The sequence below is a fragment of the Xiphophorus maculatus genome, chromosome 1, assembly GCF_002775205.1.
Source record: "Xiphophorus maculatus strain JP 163 A chromosome 1, X_maculatus-5.0-male, whole genome shotgun sequence".
NCBI classification, from domain to species: Eukaryota; Metazoa; Chordata; class Actinopteri; order Cyprinodontiformes; family Poeciliidae; genus Xiphophorus; species Xiphophorus maculatus.
In genome coordinates this window covers 23,159,365-23,186,228 of record NC_036443.1, presented here as the reverse complement: position 1 = coordinate 23,186,228, position 26,864 = coordinate 23,159,365, and the positions used below count along the sequence as shown (strand labels likewise).

General features: G+C 38.1%; 1 protein-coding gene across 1 annotated transcript in view; it reads right to left on the bottom strand.

The window, feature by feature from the left end:
* The window catches only part of LOC102218961 (metabotropic glutamate receptor 4-like), a 178,149-nt gene that overhangs the window by 32,976 nt on the left and 118,309 nt on the right, over positions 1 to 26,864 (bottom strand). The window contains exon 4 of the mRNA XM_023337217.1: positions 6,442 to 6,577. Within this exon, the coding sequence (XP_023192985.1) occupies positions 6,442 to 6,577 (136 nt within the window). The remainder of the gene's footprint in view (positions 1 to 6,441; positions 6,578 to 26,864) is intronic.

Sequence of the window (26,864 nt, the reverse complement as noted above, 5' to 3'; positions counted from 1 at the left end):
AGAAGAAAATAGCAGTTAAAAAGATTTAATGGTACAATTTCTTTGGCGCTCAGACCCGGCAGAAGACCGTGAGCCGAGGATCGCCGTGAGCAGGCGGTCTGCTCGGCAAGCTCGGGATAGTCTTCCCCCCAAAAGAGGGAGCCGGGCCGAGGCCTGGCTGGCCTGCAGTCGGATGACTGATAGGCGCACCACGTTGGTTGGGGCCTGCAGTCTGACGAGACTGATAGGCGTCGGTTGGGCCTGCAGTCTCACGAGACTGATAGGCGTCGGTTGGGCCTGCAGTCTCACGAGACTGATAGGCGTCGGTTGGGCCTGCAGTCTGACGAGACTGATAGGCGCCGGTTGGGCCTGCAGTCTGACGAGACTGATAGGCGCCGGTTGGGCCTGCAGTCTGACAAGACTGATAGGCGCCGGTTGGGCCTGCAGTCTGACAAGACTGATAGGCGCCGGTTGGGCCTGCAGTCTGACGAGACTGATAGGCGCCGGTTGGGCCTGCAGTCTGACAAGACTGATAGGCGCCGGTTGGGCCTGCAGCTCGGCGAGACTGATAGGCGTCGGTCAGGGCCTGCAGCTCGGCGAGACTGATAGGCGTCGGTCGGGGCCTGCAGTCGACGAGACTGATAGGCGACGGTAGGGCCTGCAGCTTGGCGAGACTGATAGGCGTCGGTCGGGCCTGCAATCTGACAGGACTGATAGGCGTCGGTAGGGCCTGCAATCTGACGAGACTGATAGGCGTCGGTAGGGCCTGCAGTCTGACGAGACTGATAGGCGTCGGTAGGGCCTGCAGTCTGACGAGACTGATAGGCGTCGGTAGTGCCTGCAGTCTGACGAGATTGATAGGCGTCGGTAGGGCCTGCAGTCTGCCGAAACTGATAGGCGTCGGTCGGGCCTGCAGCCTGACGAGACTGATAGGCGTGGGTCGGGGCCTGCAGTCTGCCGAGACTGATAGGCGTCAGTCAGGGCCTGCAGTCTGACGAGACTGATAGGCGATAGGGCCTGCACGCTGGCGGGACTGATGGCGAAGCAGCGTTATGGACTGCGAGGCCAAGCCGGCAGGGCTGAGGGCCTGTTGGGCCCTGCTAGCCTCCCTAGGTGTGAAATAAATGTTAGAGGTGACTGTAGCGGCCTCTCGGAATGGACAGCCAGATGCAGGGAGTTCCGAACGGGTGCAGCTTAATCTTGACCTTTCTTGTCAGGCACCGTGAAAACTGTAGCATAAATAAAGGATACATAATGTATAAATAAACATAAATGTTCACAAAACACAATTGCGCACATTCCTACCTCATTCTGCTTTCCAAGAGCGCTATTTTACAAATTTTCTTTTTCTTCAGGCTCTAACGCTGACTCTGCGTGGTTAGCGAAACAGGAAGTGCCTAACACAAAATACGCAAAGAAGAAATCTACCGCTCTTCAAAATAAAGCACAAATCAACCACTAAGTGTCACTGTGGGACCAATGAACAAAAAGAAGAATTTCACCATTTAGTAGCTATTTACGGTGACTAGGGCTCCACCACCAGTTATTTGGAGAGATGCTCACCTGCAGACATTGCATGTGGAGCTTCGAGCACAGCTGAAAGATTTGGTAGGATATAGGATGAGAAGGCCGGGGATGACCAGCGGCCGAGCTGAAGGAGAGAAGCTGAAGGGACGCCTGACGATGGCGATGAGGCAACGCCTATTCTAAAAGAATGGCCCGAGAAGTGGCAAGGGGGAGGATCTCAGCTGAGATCAGTCTGAGGTGGCAGATGAAACGGGCAGCGGTTGTAGTGGTCAGGGAAGAATTTAGTATCGAGTTAGATAGTCTCTAACTGATTGAATACTTTAGATGCAGTGTGAACTCACTCCGTAACTGAAATCCATAGAAGGCTAGGAGGAAAGCGCATGAGTGGAGCTCTGATGTAGGGGACGAAGGCGCCGGATTGGTGTGCAGTGATGAGATTCCCAAGTGATGGGAATGAGATGGGTTTCCAGCTATCAGGATTAGAGGAGCTATGCTTAGAAATCCCTTGAGAAGAAATTCACAGCGGGGTTCGACTAGACTAGACGACCAGACTAGACTAGATGATGTGGTAGGTTGCTAAAGCTTAGCGTGAAAGTTGCTTCCAGCGAGCAGACTGCGGATGTAGGAAAGAACTGAAGAAGGGAAGCTGTAGGAATGCTTTGCACGGAGGCAGATGTGGGAGTTACAACTGGACCTGGAGGGGCAGACTGGCTGCCTGTGATCTGCTGTAATATGATTAAGTTGTACGGATATACGAATCCTGCTTAACTAATTGATTAATTAATGCAACTACGGATGAATGCATGGATGTAATTCTCGAAATCCTGGACTGTTTTTATCTTATGCTGGGGGCAATGAGACGAAGTTGGATCGCTAAATAATAATAGGGGCCTGTAAATCCCCCAAAAGCTCTTTAGAGAACGCAAGGAAAAGGGTAGAACAAGTCAGGATTCCTACTGCGCGGTAGACTACAGCACGGACACGAGACCGAGAGTCAACGTCGGGCCGGAGTTTAGTTTCCTGCCAATGAGGCTCGCCATACGTCCTGCTCCAACGGCTGGTAGCGACCGACAGAAAGGGATTACCGAGACGCTTTTAGGTAATCGGCCACATAACGGGGAAGTTAGATCTTCGTAAGCCGTATTGCCAGCGACGGTCCGGCTTGGTGGTAAGCAGTCGGATTATCGGGGAACGGGAGGCTTGTTTTAAACGAGCGAGCTTTGTGGTCGGCTACGACTAGCTCCAGCGGTAATTACTGACCATTCATTTACCAGAAGAACGTTGGCTGGTTTTATCCCGTCGCGTGAATCGAACTGACGGCTGTACAGATGACGCTGACCACCTAGCGCGCATGGCTGCGTACCAACTGTGTGTGTGCCTCCTTGATATGGGTCGGAACCAATGGATGACGAGGAAAGAAAGCTGTCAGAGCGAGCGGCGTTGTGAACTATGAATCACTTGAGAGAGGACTCGTGAAGTTTGTATCGCTGTGCAGGTGAAGCTAACTGTTCGAGGGTGGAGGTTAAGATTGACGACTGGAAAGTACGCAGATGAGATCCGGTCTGGCTGCGATGAAGCTGCAAAATTAGAGAGCCTACGAGCGGCTTCTGATGATCAGACTACTCGGGGTGCGACATTGGCCCGACTGGGGGGGAAGGAGAACCATCCTCCCCGCATTGTGCACCAGGAGCGGCCCCGTGATTGATGGTGCTGCTAAGGTGTGTGTGCGTGACTGTTTCTCCCCGTGTATGTCGGCTGCCTGGGTGGCTTGTGTTCCTGATTGCTCGACTGAGATCGTCAAGCCATCTACGGTCAATGGCTGGGATTGCGGTTGTTGTGGATGCTGGACCTACTAATGAAGCCATTCGTGTGTTCCTGCAGCATTGTTACGTTTCCACCTGGTTCACCAGATGATAAGCGCGGATCTAGGTAGGCTGCGTCTCTGCTCTCGGGTAATCTACCTGCTGGGTCCATAGTTAAGGTATTTTCTCTTTCAGACACCTGATGACTGCACCATTTTGGAGCTGCAGCGCTCGGACGCTCTGCCATCTGTGTGGATGGGCTGCTTGCATGGATCTGGAGTAGAATGGGGCAGCACGGCTTTTTTACAGAAAGAGAAATTGTAAATAAAAGATTGCCCATAACTCCGTTTGTTTTCAGGTGCGTTTTATATGGAACTTTAGGCGGATCCCCTCTACTAGTCATGAAAAGCTTTAAGAAAATGGTGCTGCGATTAGGAGACCAGCGGCAGCTGGGGCGGAGGCCAGAATGAGCTGAAATGCAAACCGGAACTACTGACAGAATTTGGAGCGATCTTAGCAACAGAGGGAAGAGAGGGCTACGGCGGCCTGAGCGGGGAACTAACGGAACCAGCTAGTCGCGACCCTGGAAATGCCAAGACTGACCGGCGATAGGAGGCGTGGTAAACATGAGTTAAAGGCACTGGTACGCTGACAGAGACTAAAGCGAAGGGAGAATGAACGAGTCAGGAGCAGGTACGTCTTACCTAGACGACGCCCAATGGGCGCAGATGAAGCTGCGGGTTGATGAGGCTGACAAGCCAGCTGCGAGCCGAGATAGGTGGAGGTGGGCGTAGCGGTCTGATGCGACGTCCTCTCGGAGGTGAACTGGGAGAGACGATCGGGCAACGGATCGAGTCCATGGTGGGACGAGCAGGAAGAGCCGACGTGCGTCGGTGCAGCGATGGCGGATCGTGGAGACAACCAGCGCTTGCTGCGGGGGACAGCGCCAATGAGCCGCAGCAGCCTATGGTGAGCCGGAGCGGGGAACCGGGCAGATAGCGGAGGACTGCGACGTCAACGAGGGGAGGACGGAAAATTCCGCTCGTCGTCGCAGATGGAGGCCGAAGGAAGGCGTGATGAGGGCGGTTCGATTGGTGAGGAGTAGCGGGGAGTCGACAGGAGCGCAGCCGGTCGGTGAGGGATACTCCCTGGATCTGGGCGGACGGAAGGCAGCTGAAACTTGTTGACTGAATGTCGGAGAGGTAGGAGAAGCGTTCACGTAGGTTCGAAGCACGGCTGACGAGCAGGAAGACCCCAGGGTAGCTTGGACTTTTGAAGGTGTCTTTGGACGACGATTGGCTGGAGCGGCGTGAAGCTCCGGTCCGGATTGGCTGCGGTCGGGCGTAGTGATTAGATGATGTGGTGAAGCTGGTCGAGTCTCCCAGTTTGAATTTTCGCCAAGGCTCCATCTTCATGATACCATATATTTTGTTAAGTGCACCAATCCCTCCGACAGCAGAAAACCCAAACAACGTAATGCACACACCTGAAATAAATTTAAACTGCAATCTGTTTATGTTTTGCTTTAGGAGTAATGGCTGATTAGCCCATATTGGTTGAGAACTTGTTTTCCTGTGCAAAATGACTTTCTTTAACAAATTCTACCTGCAACTTCTCTATGTTTGTGGCTGTGTTTTAAAGTTGGTTCAGCTATTTCATCAAAGTTAGGCTTTGAGACACAGAGTCCCTCTTCTCCCTCTCTATTATGGATAGAAAGGACAGAATGTAGCATCTGTGGCTATATAGAAATTTTACTCAAGGATATAGCAGTCCAGTGGGTTTATAAAACTATGTTCCTGATATTTCTCCTGATTTATTTTTTGATGATGTTACACTAGGAAGCAGCAATGCATGTGTCTCAATGTGTCTTTAGTTGATTTAAATATTGTGAATTAAACTGGCATAAGTCAAGTCATTTAAAGTCATAGCAATTTCATTTGACCTCTGAACATAAAAAATAACAAAAAAAATAGTTTTGCATTCAATTAATCTAGCATTTAGCAAATATGAATAATTTTTGAACTCTTGCCTGTAACAAGAAAATGTTGTGTAATTTAATGCGAGGGGGGAAAATGTTGTTTCAGATACCATATTTAGTTTTCTCCTAACACCAAAACAAAACAGTATATGCATGCATTTGTTTGATTGTACTGGACTCTCCTGTTATAACTCATTCTCGTCTTTCCTTGTGCAGATTTTTGAGATCATTGAGATGTTCGATGGTCACTCTGATCTCAACAATAGTGCAGTCATGCTGCACTGTGATCCCACTGGCCTTTGGTAATTACTCTATATCCAACCTATTACCTGTTATCAGGACTGGCTTAAATCAGTGAGCAGTGGGACTTCTGACCCAGACATCAACATCTCTGCCCACTTCCATAGCGTGTATGCTGACCTACTAACTGTAGACTCACTAGGAAGAGACATCGTCTCCCGCAATCCTAATGTACACTTGGATGATATTGCTGATTTGGAAGCTGCTAAGAAGCTTTTGAGAGAAGCTGTAGTGCTGCCCATGTGGATGCCTGACTTTTTCAAGGGAATTTGTCGACCATGGAAGGGAGTATTAATGGTTGGCCCTCCAGGTACCGAAAAGACAATGTTAGCTAAAGCCAAGCTAAAATGTTGGCTAATGTTAGCTAAGTTCACATGCAGTGCTGCATGTGAACAGTGCTGCATGTGAACAATACAATCATTGCCTCTTTAAGATTTTTTTTGAAGGTTAGATAATAATTGCCACCATAGTCATGCATTTTAATTTAACACAGATAAGACATAGGAAAATGTCTTATCTGATGACAGAAATATAATAAAATTATATTATAGTAGAAATAGAATAAAAATAGAATCTCTCTAATGAGTACTTAATATTACTGTATTTACTTTAAAAGATTTTCAAGTAAAACCTTTTCCAAGTAAAACCTTTGAAAATCTTAAGCACCATTTGACAGAGAATGGTGCAGATGTAAATGGTACTTAAGATAAAGCAACTAGTTTTAAGTACTAGTCATAAATTGACAGTATCTTGAAAGTATCCAACCATGGCAAACTTGTAAGGATATAATCAACATGTTAATCAACAGAACAACATTAATCAACAGAACACTTTTACACTCTTCACTTTTCTCACCTGATGTCGTCCTCATTGGCAAAGATAATAACCACTCGAGCATTGGTGTTCTCACTTAGCCGGTGAATGATCTTGTCAAACTCTCCAACTCTTGGTTCACGTGGAATTTTCACTGACTGGGATATGCACAATCCTCCTAATTGGAAGAAAGAAAACAGATTTTTTTGACATTTAAAAGACTGAGGAATTGAAAAATTGATTCCCCATTATTTCATGTAATGAGTTTTTTGTGGCAGTATATTTTCTCCTACAGATCTCCTTTGCAGAAAAGTGTTGCCTTTATATCTTTTAACAGCACAAATAAATCTGCGCCCCCGCCATTGTATTTGGCGATATGGGTCATCATCCTACTGGAAGAAAAATTCAGGAGATAAGCGTACTGTGGTCAAAATGGTTGGACATGGTCAGCAACAACACTCGGGTAGCCTGTGGTGTTTGAACAATGCTCAACATTTTTTCCAATCTGTTATTGTCAAATTTAGATGAGCCTGTGTGAATTATTCCCTAAGTTCCTACTTGACAGGAGTGGCATCTGGTGTTGTCTTCTGCTAAATTTGATGTGTTGTGCATTCTGAGATAATATTTTGCATACCTCACTATGAGAAATGGCTATTGCAGTAACTGTTGTCTTTCTGTCACTTCAAACCAGCCAGTCATACCATTCTCTCCTAAAGAATAATTTTTATTATTTTGGTTTTGCCAGTTTTGATGCTTTGTGTACTTCAGCAATACATACATATATAGTCATTTTCAATAAATTAGAATATTATTAAAAGGTTCTTTTATTTCAGTAAAGTCTTTAACTGAAACAATATATAGGTCAATTTCCCACAAACATTATCAAACCTTTTTTCATGTCAAAAAGGGTTTAACCTTTTCAACAGGTTAATACCTTTAACCTGTTAAAAAGGTTATATATATATATATGTATATATATATATATATATATATATATATATATCCCTGCACTATATATAGTGCAGGGATCCTCTAGACTTGATAAAGCACTGTTCAAGTAAAGGCTACTTACCATTTATATAAAATACAAAAAACGTCAATATAAATACCTGCTTAAAAATCTTTTTCAAAAGATGCATTTAATTTGACAAAAAAGCTTCATCGGTATGCAAATTTTACTTTACTGAATATGAATGTAGATCCCTAAATGCACTGAATTGCTGCCATGTTATAGGATGACTCACTATTTGTGTTAATAATCAATTGGACAGGTGTATTGCATAAAGAAGCTGTTAGTTTGGAGCTGTTTAAGATAGTTGCATTGATAAATACTTGCAGGTGTAATATTTCACAACATCAGTGATGTAAGGTATTAAAAATCTTTCATCTGACAAAATGGTCCAATTAGGCTATTATGTGTCGCATTAATTCCCATTACAGACTTGTCAGAGGATCTGGGAGAGTCTTCATTTCATGAGTTATTACTAAAGTCTGATAAAAAGCTTCCATAACATTGTAACATTTGGAAGTATATACATTTTTTGCAATTGCAATCTGGTTTTATTTTTCTGTTTTGTCATTTGTCTTGTTGAACAGGTAATTGAGTTTTGTTCATGTCAACATCTATAGTTTACAGTGAACTTTTACGTTCTGCTCCTTGTCTATTGATTGCACATAACCTTGAAAGCAAGCCAGGAAATAATACATGGAATGTATTTAATTTCAAATATTTTATTTCAGATAAAACTAGTCAGTTTATTTCTTTCTAGAAATGGTGTGTCCAATGACATATTTTTTTGGCATTCTCATGCACAGTAACATAAAACATCCCATAGTTGCAACCAAGCATAGGCTGTTTAATTCCTTATGGAACATTTCAACAGAGCTGTTTTGTCATGCTGCCAAAATTCCACAGAGACGTATGAATGATAATGAATTTCACTCTCACAGCTCTGTAGAAAGCTAGCCCAATGAGGAATTGTTGCAGGAATAATACGCTTTAGTCCAGTTCAAAGCAGCCAGCCTTATTGTATAAAGAAGGTCAGAGTCTAAGTTAGAAAATGGGAAATATGAGTAAAGTGTAGGGAAGTCTATTAAATGAACAGTGGTGTTGTGCTTCCTTGCTTCCAGGAACAAAAAGTCCTTTCCAGTTAAATCAGTGAGTTGCTTGAGTCACTGACCTGCACTATTGTTCTGACTGTACAATGAATAAATTTAATCATGTTTTCTTTTTTCCTCAAATGTCTGCTTTCTCTGTTCCACTTGTTTCTCAGAAAGGCAGCGTGTTTAGGTTTCTTGTGGTCATGGATGTCACAAGTCAAAAGTGATATTTCTGGATTATGTGTGTCCAGTTGGCTGGCTAATGGATTAGCAGTTCCTTCAATGAAGAAATATATTCAGTCTGTTCTGACTGTACAGTACAGGCTTATGTTTGTGTTTAGTTCCTGGGTATGTTTTCTGTACTGTCAGTCATTGAATGAACCATTGCTCCCATTGGCTGTTTATTTCTTAAGGGTGTACACTACTTATTGTTATAATTGAAATTACTCACGTCAATACTGAAACTGTTTACATTAAACATGCATAATACGCATTTTTCAATGAGTCCAAATTTTTCTGTTAAGCTGTTTTAATTTGTCTGATGGAATATTCCAATATTAAAAGTCATGTTTTCATTGGCTGGTAGTGGAAAATCCTTATAATTAACAGAGATAAAAGCTTTAAAACATTGGTCTGTGTGAATAAGTACTGTGTAATTACTTCATGAATAATGCGTTAAACTTATTGAATTAGGTATCTGAAAAAAACCTTTTTAATAATATGATTTCTTGAAAATATATTTGTACTACACAGATTAAGAATAGCTTAGTATAAACTGGATCTTTTTTCATGTAAAGTGCGTTGCTTGGTGTATTTTAAAATGTTTTATCTTTAAATTTAAATATAGCTGACTTTTTGAACAATATTTACATTTCAAAAATGCTTATATTTTAGAATAATTCAAAACTGCTAAATATACACTGAGCAAATGATGCAGTAGTATCACTTATGCTGTGTGCGGAAAAACTGATGAAGTATCTGGTTTCTTTGCTATGTCTGCCATAAATAGCTCTGAAGACAGGGGTTGCAAACTTACTAAATTGCTAATGGTTGGTCAATAGTTTTAGGATAGTGTCCATGCACCTGTGAAAGCACACTGTGGAACTGAAGAGCAGTAAAGTTAATGTTTGTACACCATGTGCTGTTGATTGTGGAGTCTTTGATAAAACTGGAAAAAGGTTTATCTGTCTACCTCTCTGTGTCATTACACCACATGGGAAATTTAGCTGCAGCATACCAGCAACTCTGTTCCCAGAAACTCTATCAATCACTCGATTCAATGTGTTTGCCTCACTGGTATTTTAGTCCCCCATTCCCTCAACATCTGCTGCATGGAAGTGGAGCACTCATCCCTTCCTTTTTTCTCTTTCTCACATAGAACACAAAACTGGCAGCAGCATTGTTTATCCTCTGGTGAGAAAATCAGAAGGACCAGGGAATGTAAAACCCACATGTGGGATTTAAAGTACCGTACCCTATACAAGAGCCTGTCATGATCCTTGGAGTGTTTGGGTTTAAGTTTTTGTTTCTGTTCATTTTCCTGTTGCTCATTTATATTCAATCTATCTTGCTATATACAGTTCATTTTCTGTGTGTTAGGAAGGTGCTGCCATATGAGTTATTTCCTTTGTGTTTATCATTGTGTTCTGTTTGTACATCTTGATTTATTTCTGTTGGATCTGCCTTAGTCTTTATCCCTTAGTTTTTAATTTCTTTCGCCACTTAGTTCACTTTCCCTCTCTTACTTTCCCTGCTTTTCTTCCCACACAGCTGTACCACAACTCCTCTGATTAATTCCCTAATAAATTTCGTCCCTTGCCCCAGTATTCATCTCCTGTTTTTTTCTTGGTCCTTGCTATACTTTTCTGTTACACTGCCTATGCTGCATGACCTGCTCTTCCCCCAGTTCCTGTAGGTTCTGCTTATTCATTATTTAAGTCAGTCTCTACTTTGGAGTCCTTCACAACCTCAACATGATTGTTGAGCTGAAACTTTATCTTCACCTGCACCAACTTTGAGTTGTCATTTTTTATTACTATTTCCATCTATCAGTTATTGGTGAAAGCTGCCTCAGAGTATAATGTTTTAGATCCTTACTTGTAGAAATTTGTAATGCAAATCCATTCTAAATTGTCACTATCTAGCAATTTAAGTGGGTTTCAATTGGCCTAGAAACAAGCTTTTACATTAAATATTTTCTTTCAATGTAAACCAACAATGTTTGTCTGAAGATGTCTTTTTTTTAAACCACATTATGCATTTGTCATAATATAATTAAAAACTCTGGCCTTTTTTTTACCTTGTTTTTCCTAGTATTGCTTTCTTTAAATAAGACCAGCTTCCACAACTCTCCACATTTAATGCTCTGTGTTTATTAAATCTTCACATCTGCTAATGTGAAGATGCTAATGACTGAGATGAAACGAAAAATGTTTTTTTAATTATTATTATTTGTCATCATTATGTCATTATGTCATCATCAGTTTTCACTTTAACATTAAATAGTTTTTAGTACTTTTTTGTCAAAAAAGTCACATTTTGTTAATCAATTAGTGTTTTTTTTACAACACCTTAATTGTAAAATAACAATAAAAGTGTAAATTGTTCAAAGGGATGAATACTTTTTATAGTCACTGGAACTGCTTCTAACTGTCTTTCAGACAAAAGAAAAAAAAATCTGGGTTTATTTGAGTCCATCAAAACCACAGCCTTTAGGTTCTTCATTGCTGATTGTTGCCGCAAATGACATCATCAGAACATTATGCACAGCTCATGCACATCCCGCACACATTCCTATTATCCTGCCCATATTCATGCTCACTTCAGTGAGGAACATACACCCCATGAAAGCAGACCTACATTCGAACCAAAACAACCTTAACTGACTATGGTGAGACTTGACAATGAAGAAGGGAAAATAAGAGTTATATGAACGGTAATTAGCATTTACAATTACAGAGGAATGTTAAGGCTATGTGATAGCTGCTTAAATTCAGAACAGCCACATTTTACTTACATGATGCCAAGAACCAGTTGCTATTTTTTGAGGGTGTAGTGTTTACAGGAAAATTACAAAGAACATGTGTTTCTCTAGCACTTTCAATTTCTAATTGTAAGAAGTAGCACTAAAAAGGCTAAAGACCCCTGATGGATTGTATTGTTCCACCAGGGCTGTAAGAAGAGCAGACAACAAAGCAGCACAGAGCCCCTGCTCAGACCTGACATTAACATGTGTCATGGCTGATTCAGCTAATGTAGACCTCACTAAGCACACCCATTCACACCTGGCATTAAAATCCATCATCAGTAATCAGATCACAGTAACCCACTTTACATGCAAATAAACAAATAGCCACAATACAAAGTAATCGTCCCCAAAAGAGATCAGAGTAGATGTGTACCCTCTCAGGTAATTCAAAGAGCAATAAAATCAATCCAGTAAACTGTGATTTACCATGGTTTTCTCTTTGAAGAGGAACCAAGTGAGTTTATAAAAACTCTTGTAATTATTCCCTCAGAATAAGTTTAATCACCTGCTTCTGGTTAATCTAACCAGAAACAGGGTTGATTTTAAAATATATATTTAACAGAGAGACTTCCAAGTATCTACTGTTTGAGGGAAGTCATGTCAGGTCAGTGGATTGTCCCAGGACAAAGTGTATTCAGATAGCAAAATTCTTGAGGTCACAGGATGATGGTGGTCAGAAGAAAACTGTCCTCAAAATGTCTTGAGTAAAGTCACACGTGTTTTAGGGCTGTTCAGATATGATTAACTCTCTAGTGGCAGATTGAATGGATTGAATCCATTCAATCCATTTTGAATGGACTCAAAATGTATCTTTGGGTGAATAAAAGTGGTAATTAAAGGAATGCATTTTACATAACTGTAATTGACATCATTGTGACATCGGTTATTTATTGAGAAAACTACTGTGTTCACTTTCAGGAACTGATCTATCCTGTTCATTGTTATTTTAGATGCAAAGATATTTTAGAGAATTAAAGAAAATTGTTTTTTTCCAAGCTTTAGCAATAAACAAGCATATTTGTGAGCCTGCCTCTTTATTATTAAATTGAATATAATTTCAGATCTTAGTATAACTTTTCTTCAGGTTAACTTAGAAATGAGCTATTATTGTTACAGGTTAATTTTCTGAACTACAGAAAAGTAACTATAAGGGAAGCTCAAATATAAAAAATTGGACTGATATTGATATCTGATAGTAACACTGGTTTTGTGCCAGATTTACCAATATTTTATTTGATATTTTTTTTATCCTATTACTCGATTAATTGTAAGAATAATCGATAGATTACTCAATTGCTAAAATATTCGTTTACAACAACCCTAGTAAAGTAGTCACTGTCCCTTTTCAGGACAGTTCTATGATGGTATTTGATGGTAATTTGCTTTATTTTGATAAATATGATCCAATTTTATGTAACTCTGGAAAATATTGATGACAAATCCAATTTATTTTAAAACAGCAGTGAAGAAACCTGATCTGTTCTACCATAAACATGTTTGTTCAGTTGATGTTGTTTGTTCCGTAGATGCAATTGTAATCACTATTTTAATACATAATGTACTGTTTTGTTTTGTTTTTTTTATTTCATCTGATGATGACCAGTTTATTTTCTTAAGCAGAGTACAAGCAGTAACATTTGTAGCCTCTTTCCCGGAACTTCTTGCTAACATGGAAAACACACTTACTTTGTCCTAAACTGCTCTTAATGTCTGAGCTATATCTGCAATCCTCCTCTAAAAATATCAGTTGCTTTGGAGACTGCTAGTCTGCTCTCTTGAGTCCGTCATTGTCAACCAGTCTCTGCTCTCCTAATAGCTCGGAACAATAATATTCCTTTTCATTTGACACCGTTGGGAAAAGAGAACTGCAAGAACATTAAATATACTGTAGCTTTGAGGATAATTGCTGCATAGCTCATGAGTATAAGTAGTGCTGCAGAGGAGCACACCTACTGGGGAATATAGTGAAGGTGTAGGTTTATACTGTGTATATAGCCTGCTTATTGGGATGCTATTAGAGCAATAGATACAGAAACATGCTTTAATTCACAGTTGCAGAACATTAAAACTTTAATCCCTGGAATATTTTTAAGTGCTTCATCTAAAAAAGCATGCTTTTTAGGTGTTGAACAATATCTCCCTGGTTGTAAGGCCTTAAGCTCAGTGGATGCCACAGAAACACTTGAGAGAGCATTTTACACTATGCTAGATTGTAGTGCCTGTTTTGAGGAGACATGCATAATACTTAACATCTTTTATTTAATACAATAAATAACATCATAACACAGAGCCTCTATTGGGCTTCTAAAATCAATCTAGTAATTTTACACTAATGTGATTGGTCATTAAAATTAACTGAACCACAATTATTTTTATAGTCAGTTAGTAAACAATTGCGATAATGATCTGCAATAATTATATTTGAACTAAATAGCAGCGAACATAAGGTTAAAATAGTGTTCAGGGTTTATTTGTTATGTTATCCTAAATAAAACTATGACATACTAACATCATTAGAGACCCAAACAAAACATGCTTTATGTTGCCTGTTTATAGTAGTGTCTTTCTAAAAACACATTTTGTGGTCAACACATAAAACAGTAAAATACATTTTGTGACATAGATGTGTCCTGTCACATCTATGAAAAATGTGTATCCTTTATGACATGCCTCCATATAGTTTACTGCTTGTGCACATAGATGGTGAGAAAAATGTAACAATGCTCTACATCAGGGCAGAAGAAAGTACCAAGTAACAACCACTATCTCCTTTTTCTATATGGACTCCTAACCAGCTAGAGATGCAAATTATATTCTCTATACACAATTTATGAGTGTATAGAAGGGGTAAAATAATTTTTGCTGAATTAATCAGAAAATGGGTCGAACTGTGCGCCCATACTCACTACAACTATTTGCTACGCAGAAATGAGTGACTCTTGATCAGCACAGAAAAAGTGTTTGCATAATGTACCATGGGATCAAGTAATAATATTATCTCATTGCTGTAATGTTTATGTGGCACTCAAACATTTCTGCAGCACTTTGATAACACTTAGAGAAGTTTAGACATGGCATTTTTTCCAAACATGTAATTATTTCATAATTCCACAAGGTAGACAGTATTGCCCAGCTGAAAAGCTCATATTTTTATTGTCATCACACAAGTAAAGTCCCTAAGAGCAATAGACCTCGTCTGGGTGAGATGTGGTTCTTTTTGAAGCTGCCTCTGCAAGTGAAGCCGCCCATGCTCCTACACACTTTTAAGCTGTCAAAAATGAAGACAGCATCAGATAACCAAAGGAGCCATGCAGAATCTGCAGAATCTATTATAGAATGGGTTTTACCAAATGGTAAAAAGCATTATTGGGCTATAATGCCTTATCAGATTTATTCTACTTAAAAATAGCAGAAGGCTTTAAATTAAACCATCATACATATTGATTTTGAAAAACATTAGAATATGAGCTCTTTTATCAAATCTTCATTGTGGTAAGATCATGAAAGTTTTTCTTATATCGATGAAAACTCAACATAAAGTATGACCAGTTAGCTCAGCTGGTCAGAGCGTGGTGCTAATAACGCCAAGGTCATGGGTTCAATCCCCATACTAGCCAATTAAAATCTAAACTCATCAGAAAATCAACACTCAAAGCTGCTACAGTGATATCAGGCTCATCTGAATTTTAAGGAGCTGCACAGCATGCCCTGTGTGTTAATGGCATTAAACAATATGCACGACTTAGTAAAATTAAATAGTCTTGTTGTGTTTTTGCCCTTGATCTACCAACCAGGAGGTCACACCAATACATAATCTGTAATTTGTTCGTCACAACTTCAAGGCAGCTAACCCATACATAAGTTAGCTGTTACTCTGAATACACTAAGTGGCTTTAATTAAAATCTCACACCATCAAAGAGACAGCAAAAAGATGTCTAAGTCCTAGCTTTAAGCCTTTTATAAATGCTTAATAATACTGTGAAGTCATTTCACTGTACAGGACTGACAGCAATATCAGTCCTGTACAGTAAAATCTTTAGGTTGTCATTAATACAGTACTATCCTATTATAATTATTAGACACTGTTTCAAAAATATACTGCAAATGAAAATCAGTACTTTCTCATCTCCTGCTCACACCAAGCAACAATAGCTTCAGTAATAAATGTCATATACAATGAAATAGGTACATTATAAATCAGTATATATCAGAACCACATGGGTGGTTTTCAAATTAAAGGACAGAAGATGAACAGTTCCTATTCCACCCCCATATCACTTCAATTTATCTCTATTATAGCAAACATCAGTGTCATTTTTCATGTGAATTCAGTCCATTAGATCAAAGGAATGTTGCGTTTGTGCTAAACATGAGTGCATGGTGTGTATTTGAAATACATCCCAGACACAAGGAATGCGTCTCAACATATTTCTTGCACACCCCAAAAAACGTATTGAGGACTTGCTGAGTGCACACGTTAAAATTGGGGAACTGCTTTGGACTGGCTTGTGTGCTGAGCTTGGAGTTCATGTGCTGCTGGGAAAATGAGGCTGAACTGTGTTTAGTGTGAGATTGGTGAGAGTCAAGTTTCTCATCTCAGATATCACTGAGCAGCACACAAACACATGCTCGCTGTCTGGCTTTGCTCCGCTGGAGTAAATATCTATTCTGGAGAAAAGATTACTCTTTATACCGAGAGCAGAAAAATAGAAAACCTGCATTGTGTAATAAAATAAAATATGATGCTGTATCTCATTGCAGACGATGTGACATAGAAGAAAATGGTTATGTGGCTGAAGATTTGTTTTCTGAATACCCAGTTAATACTGAAGATAGAAAACAACATTTTTTTCATTTATTCTGTTAAAATGTTTTTTTTTTCTGTAACAGACCCAGCTACAGCAATAAAATCTATGGTGTGATTTCATTTCAATGTTTTAATTTGATTTATTTGTAGCATTCTGTATTACATAGCATGTTAAATGTCCTCAGACTAAATTTCAGATTGCTTAAGATGCATGGGGTAATAAAATCATTCCATTCCCTAAACATGTTAGTGACGAAATTACATTACATCTACAATCAAAGTTTGTTGTTGTAATCTCAGAGACTTGATTAAGTGTTTTTTGGGTTCTTATAGTAAAATAGATTAACATAATTTGTCTTTAAATGTACCTAAATAACATTTGAGAATTCAAAGCAATCTTTAAATATATTGTTAATGTGTTTGTCAGTTCAATCTTATTATTCTTCAAATAATTAATGAATAAAACCACTGGAGACTCATGCATAAGTACATTAATTAAGATCATGTATTTGATAGCTCTGATTACCTATGCCTGAGATAAATTTGATGGAGGACCACAAGATTTTATTGGTGAGGTATGCGATATTCTTTTGTATTTTGTCTTCCTTTTCTTCTTTTTAAACCATGTGGCTTTCTTTCATTCTAAAAGAAAGCTGAGTTAACTACTATGGTATTAAAGGCCCACTTCATGTAACAAACAACTAGAAAGCAATTTTCCATTTTGCTGTGTTGTCTTTTTATGATGACTTTCAAATATAGTCATGGGGAGATGCCCTGGTGGTAATGAGAAAGATGTTTGCATGGTGATGTGTGAAATTAGAGTAAATTAAAGAAGGTAATAATGGTCTTTGTTGTGTTTAACAATTTTTTTCTAAAGTCTATCTCAAGTCATTTTTTTTTAAGTATGAATATTTTTATTTATTTGATTCATCATCATATGTTAATTTTGACCGGACTTATAATTCTGTATCTGTACATAAGTTGTACATTTCAGATAAAACAAACAGCAACTCATATGTGAATTTATAGAAAATTTTGTAAATAAAGCAAGTAACCCCAGCTATGCAGGATTTAAAGTACTACTACTAGTATTTAAAAAAAAAAACTTTTCCAATGATGCCATAACACATGATATTTTTATGTTTTTCTGACTTTGACCGGGGGTCTCCCCACAGCAAGACGTGCAAAGACTACCTCACTAGAAAGCTACTTACAAGGCATATTTAACACTAGCCTGAACAAGCTGTATTTGCTTTTTTTCATGCAGAGAAGCCATGGCTCTGTGATGCCTCTGCAGAATGACTAAGCTTCTCCGTTCTCCCAAAGGGTAAGGCCAGACTTGGGAAGTTCACCTCTGTGACTTGTGTTCACGATCGGGTCACTACACACAGGGAGAAGATTTCTGAATGAACAACAGCCACAGCTATACAAAAGTTTACCTTAGTTATGAGTAAGAACCTTATAACCTTAAATTTCTCTAGCCGTTCTTCCCCAAGCTCTGACCAGGTGATGTATGCTATCTAACTGAGAGACCAAGACTAAAATTTGGAGACTTTTCTCTTCAATCCAGTTGTTTTACAACCTGACAAAACCTGACTTTCCCCTACCATGGCTGAGGATCACCTTCTAATAAAAACACCCATTTAAGTACCAGTTCGATTTAGCTAAATTTACCAGTTACAGTATGATACTGTCCTGTTCTGGTACATGGCTGCTGATAGCTACATGAAATTCCTGTAATGCATTTATATAATGTGACAAATATAGACAGCAACTGCAGACACAACTCCAAATTCTGTGGCAAAAACAACCTGGTCAGCATTCCAGCAAAATCCTTGACAACATCAAACCCTGTCAGTCATCTCTGACTCCATTTAAGAACTCACCATCACTGATGCAAGCTCAGAGTTGGTGTGGGAGTGTGGAATACTGTCTGTCATGAGCCCAAATACTGTGGAGTTAAGAGATCCTGTCACCACAATCTGAAATACTATCCTCATCCTTGATAATCTTTTGCAACAAAACACACATCATAAATAAGCTATATATAGTATGAAATTAATTTAGAGAGAAATCAATTGTGAATATGTTTGGATATAAATTTACATTTACTTATAATTGGAGTTTAAGACAAATGTTCTGGATTTTTTTTATCTGACTTCACCTAATTTCAATGAATATGCTCATTTGGTAAGTAACATAAATTCAACTTTAGTTGCATCTGAGTAAAACAGGATGTTGTCTGAAAAAAAAAGTTTTTGTCATTTGTCACACATTTTAATTCAGTGACATGCTTCTAAACATGATACCGTAAGCAGTAGTTCTTAAGACGGTTCCCAAACTTTTGGAAAGATGTCAATTATCTGGCTTTCATCTTTTTGCAGAAGAAAAGTCTCTGCCACTTTAAACTTTGGCAAAACCTTGAGTGATGATTTCCCTGTTTTCTTTCTCGAGGGTGTCAGTGTTTACTTCATAGCACAACATATTTAATTTGTAAACAGAATGAGCAGTTTTCTGATTCTACCCTCTAGACATGATTGGGTTTTATGAACAGCAGAGGTTCAATATTGTCCTCAATAAATAAATAAATAAAACACACAGACTTCTATTGATTACATTGCTAACTGTCTGGGAAAGTAAAAATGAAACTTCAACACATTGCAGCTTCATGTGCGTCCTCTGGCCTCACAGTTGATGGATGAACTCAGAGTAATTGCTGGCATGGCTTACTTCATAAACCAGAAGGTAACAAGTTGCTGTATTACTCCTACCCTATCCTATATCATGAAACTCTGTGTAGGAAATTGCCCCTTTCTTTAATTATTCCGTGCAGATAAGGAAGCTCATCAGTGGGCTAAGTTAGCATTTGTGTCACTAAACTTTACCTAAAATACATAATCAAAATCTCATATTTCAGCATCAAATTGCCTATCCAGGATTTCTAAGTTGTCTAGATTTTTATCCAAATTATAGGCAAGGAATTTTCTTTAGAATTAAAGAAAGAAAGCCATTTCAGAAACACCAGGTCACGGAAATTTTTATTTGTTTCCTGGACTTCAAATTAGCTATCAAAGTCTACTTCATCTGTACTTAAGAGAAAATCTAAGAAAATTTAATCTCATCACATTTCATACTAAATTGACAAAACAATCATGCCAGACATTATATTATAAACCCTCTAAAGTCCATCAGCATGGGTCCTAGTTCTTTCTACATTTTCAAAAGAGCCTTTGTAGAAAATACTTTTTTCCAAAAAAGCAATCAGACTAAAGTTGTCAGAGCCAGTATTTTTTTCATACCAAGGTCAAGTCCTTTCTCTAATTTACAGACTCTGAGAAATAGATCCTTGAATTCATGTCATAAAAGGTCTATAGTATTACAAACTGTTTGCTTGTGCTTGTCTGCAACTCCGCAAAACTCCACAGCACAAAACAAATGCAAATGTGACTACATCATGCCTGCTGTAGCTTCTTTGGATGGGCTCCTTCTAAATTGCAGAATCAAATTTAAAACCTTATTTTTTACATCTTTAAGCTTCTGACTGTGCACAACCCCTGGAGATTACTGTAGTCATGTCAGCAATTACTAATTACAGGTGTAATTAGTTGGTATTCATATCAAACAGTCACAAAATTTTTATAGGATTTTATTTTTATTTGTTTTCATAATTATGCTCTTCTGCTTCCGCTAATTACCATTCTTTTAGATTCATGTGCAACCCTTTGGCAAAAGTACCGATAAGTACATTTGAAGTTATCAGACTATAAACTCACACAAAAACTTCAGTATATTTTATGTTAGATTGCTCTTTTACGGTTTGACATGTTGTTCTATTGCCCTTATATGTTAATATTGTACGCATGTATGCAACTTTTATTTATTCAGGTATGTCTCATTGAGATTAAAAGTCTATCATATAGAGAGACATGGCCAAGACACATCTTTTGTGGGTCTAAATATAAATATATGAGGCACATATATTGAGTTTGTCACTTAGCATCAATATCTAGAAGGTACAGTATTAGTTTATCTAATTTTATTTTGATCTTCCAAATTGTGATTACTGAAACAACTAGGGATATTTCAATGATCTGAAAAGTCTTTAAGTGGCCTTTTTTTTTTCTGCAACAAGCATTCACCATGCTGAGGTGAGCAAGTCTCCATCTGGTATATTTTATGATTGGGCTAATCAGTGAACAGAAAAAGAAGCTGTGAGCGATTATGTCAAGGAAGTGAAGAAAGCCATTCAGTCCATATTAGCCATGCTTTCAAATATTGAATTAACATTAACAGCCACCTCGTTTGGATTGCCACTGCTCTTTTCGCAGTGGAGGATGGTAGTTTACTGCACAGGCAATTTTTGGTAAGCTTCTTAGAGTTGAACTGGTGCATTACATACGTCAAAGCATTAGCGATTGGGTAAAGGTTAAAACATCAACAGCATCCACAGCTCCAGGAAGAAATCGCTTTTCTATAACCAAGTCCTGAGTTTGGTTTTTACCAGGCTACTCCCAAGGTAAACGCTGTGTTGCTTCCTGCAGTCATTCCTCCATGCTGATTTCTGGATCCTTCACTTCAAGAAGAAACCTACAATAAATCTCTGGATCTTCATCTTAATAACTGACAACCTAAAGGCACCTCTTCCTTATCACCTTCATCCTTCAAACTGACTTGTCCACCCTCCATCGCTCTCACCGTTCGACCTGTTCCAAGCCTCTGTTGCTGTCACTGTATCGACCAGTTCCAAGCATGCCAATCCTCCATCTCTCCACCGGCTCCAGACCTGCAAGGCAGACCTACACTCTGGATTTCACTCATTCCTCCTTGGCATTCATCCATTTAAATCAACCAGTAAGATTCTCCTATCATTACAACTACTATATTCTTCCTCTTTTGCTCTTTTCCTCACAGTGCTCCCACTTCCCCATGTTACAAGCACCACCCAGCCCAAGGCAATCACTTTATTCATTATCATTGAAATCAATACGCCTGTTTATCTCCTGAGAGTTAGAAAAATGCCTAAACGTTTTTTTTCCCAAGCATCCCCGTTTCTCCTATTGTCTATTGTCTTCCGTAATACTGCATATATTTTACAATAGAACCTGACAAACATAATGCCAATTTATTATTCAGCAAAAAATGACTGTTATTCAAACCATTTAGCTTTTATACAAAGCATTAAATCACTATATTTTTCAAACTATTTAGCTTTTTGCTTGTCACTATAGTATCTTATTAAAACTTACAATATAAGATTATATCTGTCTACATATGAAAGTATTACTCAGGTTTTACTTGGGCTAGTCTGTCGAATTATAACACCATAGAAAGGACATAAGAAACTGTATTTATTTGAACATATTAATCTTTGTTCTTAAATGTATGCCAACTGTGCACAAATAAATTGAAAGTGTTATATTTGCATATAAACACACACTTCCTCTATAACTCTTTTTATGCTGCCCTTTCTGCTGTTTTCTTGTATTATTTTGCAAAGAAGAATATTTTGCCATATTTTTTGTACAACAGCACCCATAAGTCTTGGCAATATTATCATCAGAGAGAGATGGAAGGAACGACAGACAGACATTTTACCCACGATAATTAGCTGTAGAGCCTGCACTGGTCTAAGCAACATAAATGGAACATTGTTTGACTGCAGCTTGTATTGGTGCAGCTTGATTATGCATTAGTATTTTAACTTCCCTCTCATTTAAAACACAAAGTAGCAGTAGCTTTAACTGACATTTAAGGCCAACAGACGTGCAATAAATTAACTCTGGATAGACATATAATTCAAGTGGCATTTATGGTTTTCTTACTTTTGATATTTTCACTGCTACATTATTGTAGGACAGTTAATCCCACACAAATAAAACACTGACTGATCATCTGAAAAAGCAAGACTTTTAGCTGCTTCTATTCACTGGTGCTCAGTTTTATGGAATTAGTGCATAAGGTAATGAAATGAAAATAACTTCCTCACAATTGTGTAAAAATAACAAAGTAGGCATTTTTAAATGTCCTGAATTACATGAAATGCATTGCAAGCTTTGATAGACAGAAACCAGAAAAAAATCACTCCAAATCTTGCCTGTATTATCTAAAGAAAAAAAGTTCAAAATATTGCTTAGAAACTCTTCAGTTGCAGTTTATTAAGCCTTTTCAGATTTGTGATTATTCAAATTTTTCCTCTTGACATTTCCCTCATGACAAAGGGTGCAGTAAGCAACCCTCTTTTCCAAAATTTGCATAATCTTCCTGTCATCTCAGTGCTGTTGTGTGCTGTCTCTGCCCTTTCCACTTCTTTCTCTGCCTCAACTGTCATTTAAATATGAACCTGATTAATTACAATTCAAAATTGTCCATCCAATTAATTTTAGATGGCAATGCTACCGTCAGTGTCTAAACTTAGAGAAAGAAACACATGCCATAGAAAAATGATTTGCAGGCTGGAGGCTTCTTGTTCTAAACTTGATAAGACAGAAAATAGCACAGTGTACACACTTTTTTCATATTTGCTTCTTCAAGTATACATATGCAATTTATATATTTTGCAGTATTACCCACTGAACTTCAATGGTTTAAGAATTCCAACATGAAACTAAAAAAAATATCACAGTACTTTTCAGAATTTTAAAATAAATGTGTCAGCCTCCATTATTGAAGAGGGCTTCAAGCTTTAATAAGGACACTGGGGACTCAGCAACATTTCAGAGAGACACACAAACAGTATAAAATCTTCTGCCGGACCAGAGACTTTCATGTCAAAGACACTCTAAAATTTCAAAGGCGACAAAAAGGCAGGCATCATGCTGGAAGACTGCTCTAACCCTCTTGTAATCATTCTCCATAATGGCACTTCAGATGTAATCCCAAGGGGCTATTTGAGAGAGGGAAAAGACCTAAATGAAAACACAAGTTTCTGGAAACGACGTGGTGTGTCAAAGATTGTGGCTTCAGTGATAGCAGCAGTTGCAGATTATATATGGCTTTTTGAAAAATTGGCCACACGCTAATGCTTTTTCAACACAAACAAATTCAGGGACTGACATACTTGAGATACCCATGCAAACAGGTTTTGTGTTTGAACACGGCCAAGCAGTAATCATCTAAGCCTGTTCTCCCTTTCTTTCATTCTCTCTGCTGAGAAATCTGTTCTTACCCAGTTTAAACAAGCTATTAAAGAGGCAGATGCTGCTTGCTCTAATTCTAGTCTCACAGTATAGTATATTGTTGAGATTAGATGTTTACATATGGTACAAAAAGACATATTCCTGTTTTCTTTTTAATTATTATTATCCAAAATTAAATCAGCCTTGTTTTCTAGATGACATTTTTTAGAATGGTTTCATTTCACCAAAGAAGTTTACGCAGCTTTCCTTGTTATTTGGGAGAGAGAATTACCTTTTAACTGTAATTCTTAGGCCCAATATTTTCAGAATCTTTTCATAATCGTTTGTGGGAATTTCGGTCCATTCCTCTTGACAGAACTGGTGTAACTGAGGTTTGTAGGCTGCATATACAGTACTTTTCCAGTTGTGCCCAGAAATTCTAACCAAACATTTTGACTAGCTTTTACAAAATTGTGAGAAAGGAAAATGGTGGATTCACAAAAGGGGTTTTCCAGAAGTCCATAACCTTACTCAGCAGTTCTGCAGCAATTGCTGAGACTTTATTGTTCAGAAAATGTAATAAGGAATAGAGAAAATTGAGTAGATTGAAACATATGTTGTGAATGGTAAATGATAAATGGCCTGTACTTGTATAACACTTTATCAAGTCCAGAGGATCCCAAAGTACTTCAAACTACAATCGGTCATTCACCCATTCATGCACTTTCACACACTGATGATGGCAGGCTATTGCATTGTAGTGGTGCCCTGGGACAGTCTAACAGAAGCAAGGCTGCCATGCATTAACACAAGCGGGCTCTTTAACCACCAGCAGCAGGCAAGGCGGTTGAAGTGTCTTGCTCAAGAATGTAAAGACAGACACATGGACATAAAGCAGGGGCTAAAACCAGCAATCCTCAGATTACGGGACAAATTCCTACCACCAGTCTCTACCACCGCCATTGTCCCATGACTCAAACAGAATACAAAGATTATTACTTTAACTTTTAGAGGGTTTTTTTTTTTTTTTTTTAAAAAGCCCATCTAGGGACAAGTGCTGCGAATTAGCTGTTGCTATTGCACTATGACGTAAACATGGGACTGCTGTTTTGTTCAGTTTGTCTATGTCGCTGTCTGTCCCTACCAAATAAACCAATTAAATTAAATTAAATTAAATTAAAGACCAGGCACCAGGACAGACTGAATAAAACTGTCCTGCACTCCTAGAAACTCCAAGGAAAAAGAGGGTAAGAAAGTGGATTTTGCATGCTATTTAAAATCCTACATTTTGAACTCAAATGTTGTGAATTAACCTACCAGAAGCTTACAAAGCCATAACATCACTATGGCTTTGCTGTCCATAAATATATGGACGTATCGTAATCTTACTATATATTAACTTCTGAATTAATTCCTTTTCTCTCTTATTATTAATAAAACCAGTTTGGTAATGATAGATCATCTAAAACTCTAAATGTTTAGTCTCATTTCATACCATACAATTAGAAAAAGTTATGTCTTTTAATACAGCACAGACATCTAGCTCCAATTGTACTGTTTCAAAGTATATTGTCAACATTATCTCTATATTCTTAATTTTAAGTAGCGCAAGAAAAAATGCTCACGTCTAGTCAAATACAGCATTTGACCTTTTGTCAAAAACATTTTAAGAATCAGAAGACAGAGTGGTCTTTCTATTTTCAGCTTTTAGAGGTTACAAACTTGTCAGTCACAGCTGTCAAAGCAGTTCTATTTAAGGAAACATTTTACATCAGCCCCCTTAGTTGTCTTAATTGCTCTTCCTTCCCTTTGACTCCAGAGGAGGTTATTTGCAACATCCTCAATGATATTGACTACCTCATGAAATACTTCACAGTCACTCCACCAATAGGCAGTCTGAGCTAATGTATAGTTTACTAATATAAATGTAAGATGCCAGATTATATTGTCAATGAGACCTTGTGCTATACCCTGTACAAGCACTCTGATTCAAATGCCATCATGAAGAAAATGATAACCTAAGCTCAACTCCAGCTGCTTTCAGCTTACTTTCAAAGAGATTACTAATATTCCTGAAAGTGTGCCTGTGTTTGTAAATCAAACCAGCTTTACTAAATTGCCTCTGCTGGCAGTAGGTACAGAATTTGGTGAAGTAGCTTGTTCCAATTAAGAGTTTTTGACGTTAATCGGGAGCTGTTTCTGCTCTTTCAGGGTTCTCGTTCTCTGCTACATGTGTAAATTGCTACATGGTAGTACAAACTCAGGAAGAACAGTTTTCCTATTGCATTTTTGACACTTACTGGTATTCTTCATAATTATGTGTAGGAACCATTGAAATAACTCTATTTTTATGGAATCACAATCTCATACAAAAGAAAAAAATCTGAAAAACCCACCCATTAATTTAAGTGGTCAGAACTCTGGTTAAGCCACTACAAAATGGTAACAGTTCCTTCAAGCTGAAGAAACATGTTGGAATTGAAAGAAAATATTTCTTTCAATTTAAATCTACCAGGGGATGAACAATTTTGGCTCAACTGTGTTGTTTTGTTTAGAATCTTTTTGTATCTTCACTAAAAACTGACATATTTGTTGTTTTTTTTCCATTTAACATTATCTATGACAATTATTTATTGTCTTTATATATTTACATTGAAATGTAATTTATGGTTTTTAATTTACTTTTAGTTAAGAGTTCTTTTTACAGAAAGTTGTAGGGCACTACATTTCTGTTTATTTTTAATATAAAAATAAACCATGTTCTAATAAGTAATTTTACCTTTCTTTTATGGCAAGGTTTAATAAGATGGCATTACGAAAATATGTTTCAAGGCAATTCACTGCTCTTTATTTGAAATACATACACTGCTTTTCCAAACTCAAAAGATATTTTTGAGTTTGCCTCTGCATCCTGTTTAACAAGTAAATTTTAAATGATTGTCATTTTTGTATTGACCAAAATAAATGGTCATATATATATATATATATATATATATATATATATATATATATATATATTTATATATATATATATATATATATATATATATATATATATATATATATATATATATATATATATATATATATATAAACTAAAGGATGGAATGTTCCCGGATATCTTAAAGGATGTTTGTCCAATAAAAGACAGCTTTATTTCAACTATTTTTTGCGAGTCTTCATCCAGCAATTGTAGATTTGCAAATGGATATTTTTTCATTCATAACAAAAGTGACACAGCTTTTTGTGGAGGGGTCAGACGGTGGCATCAATCCTCTAGTTGGTCAGAAATCTCTGTGTTCACTGGGGTTGAAAGGATATTGTAAATATCTTGTGGCTACACACACAGATGCAGTGTTAATCAAATCAACATCCCAAGTTGGCAGTTTAAGCCTGACCAAAACCTGCTCTTTT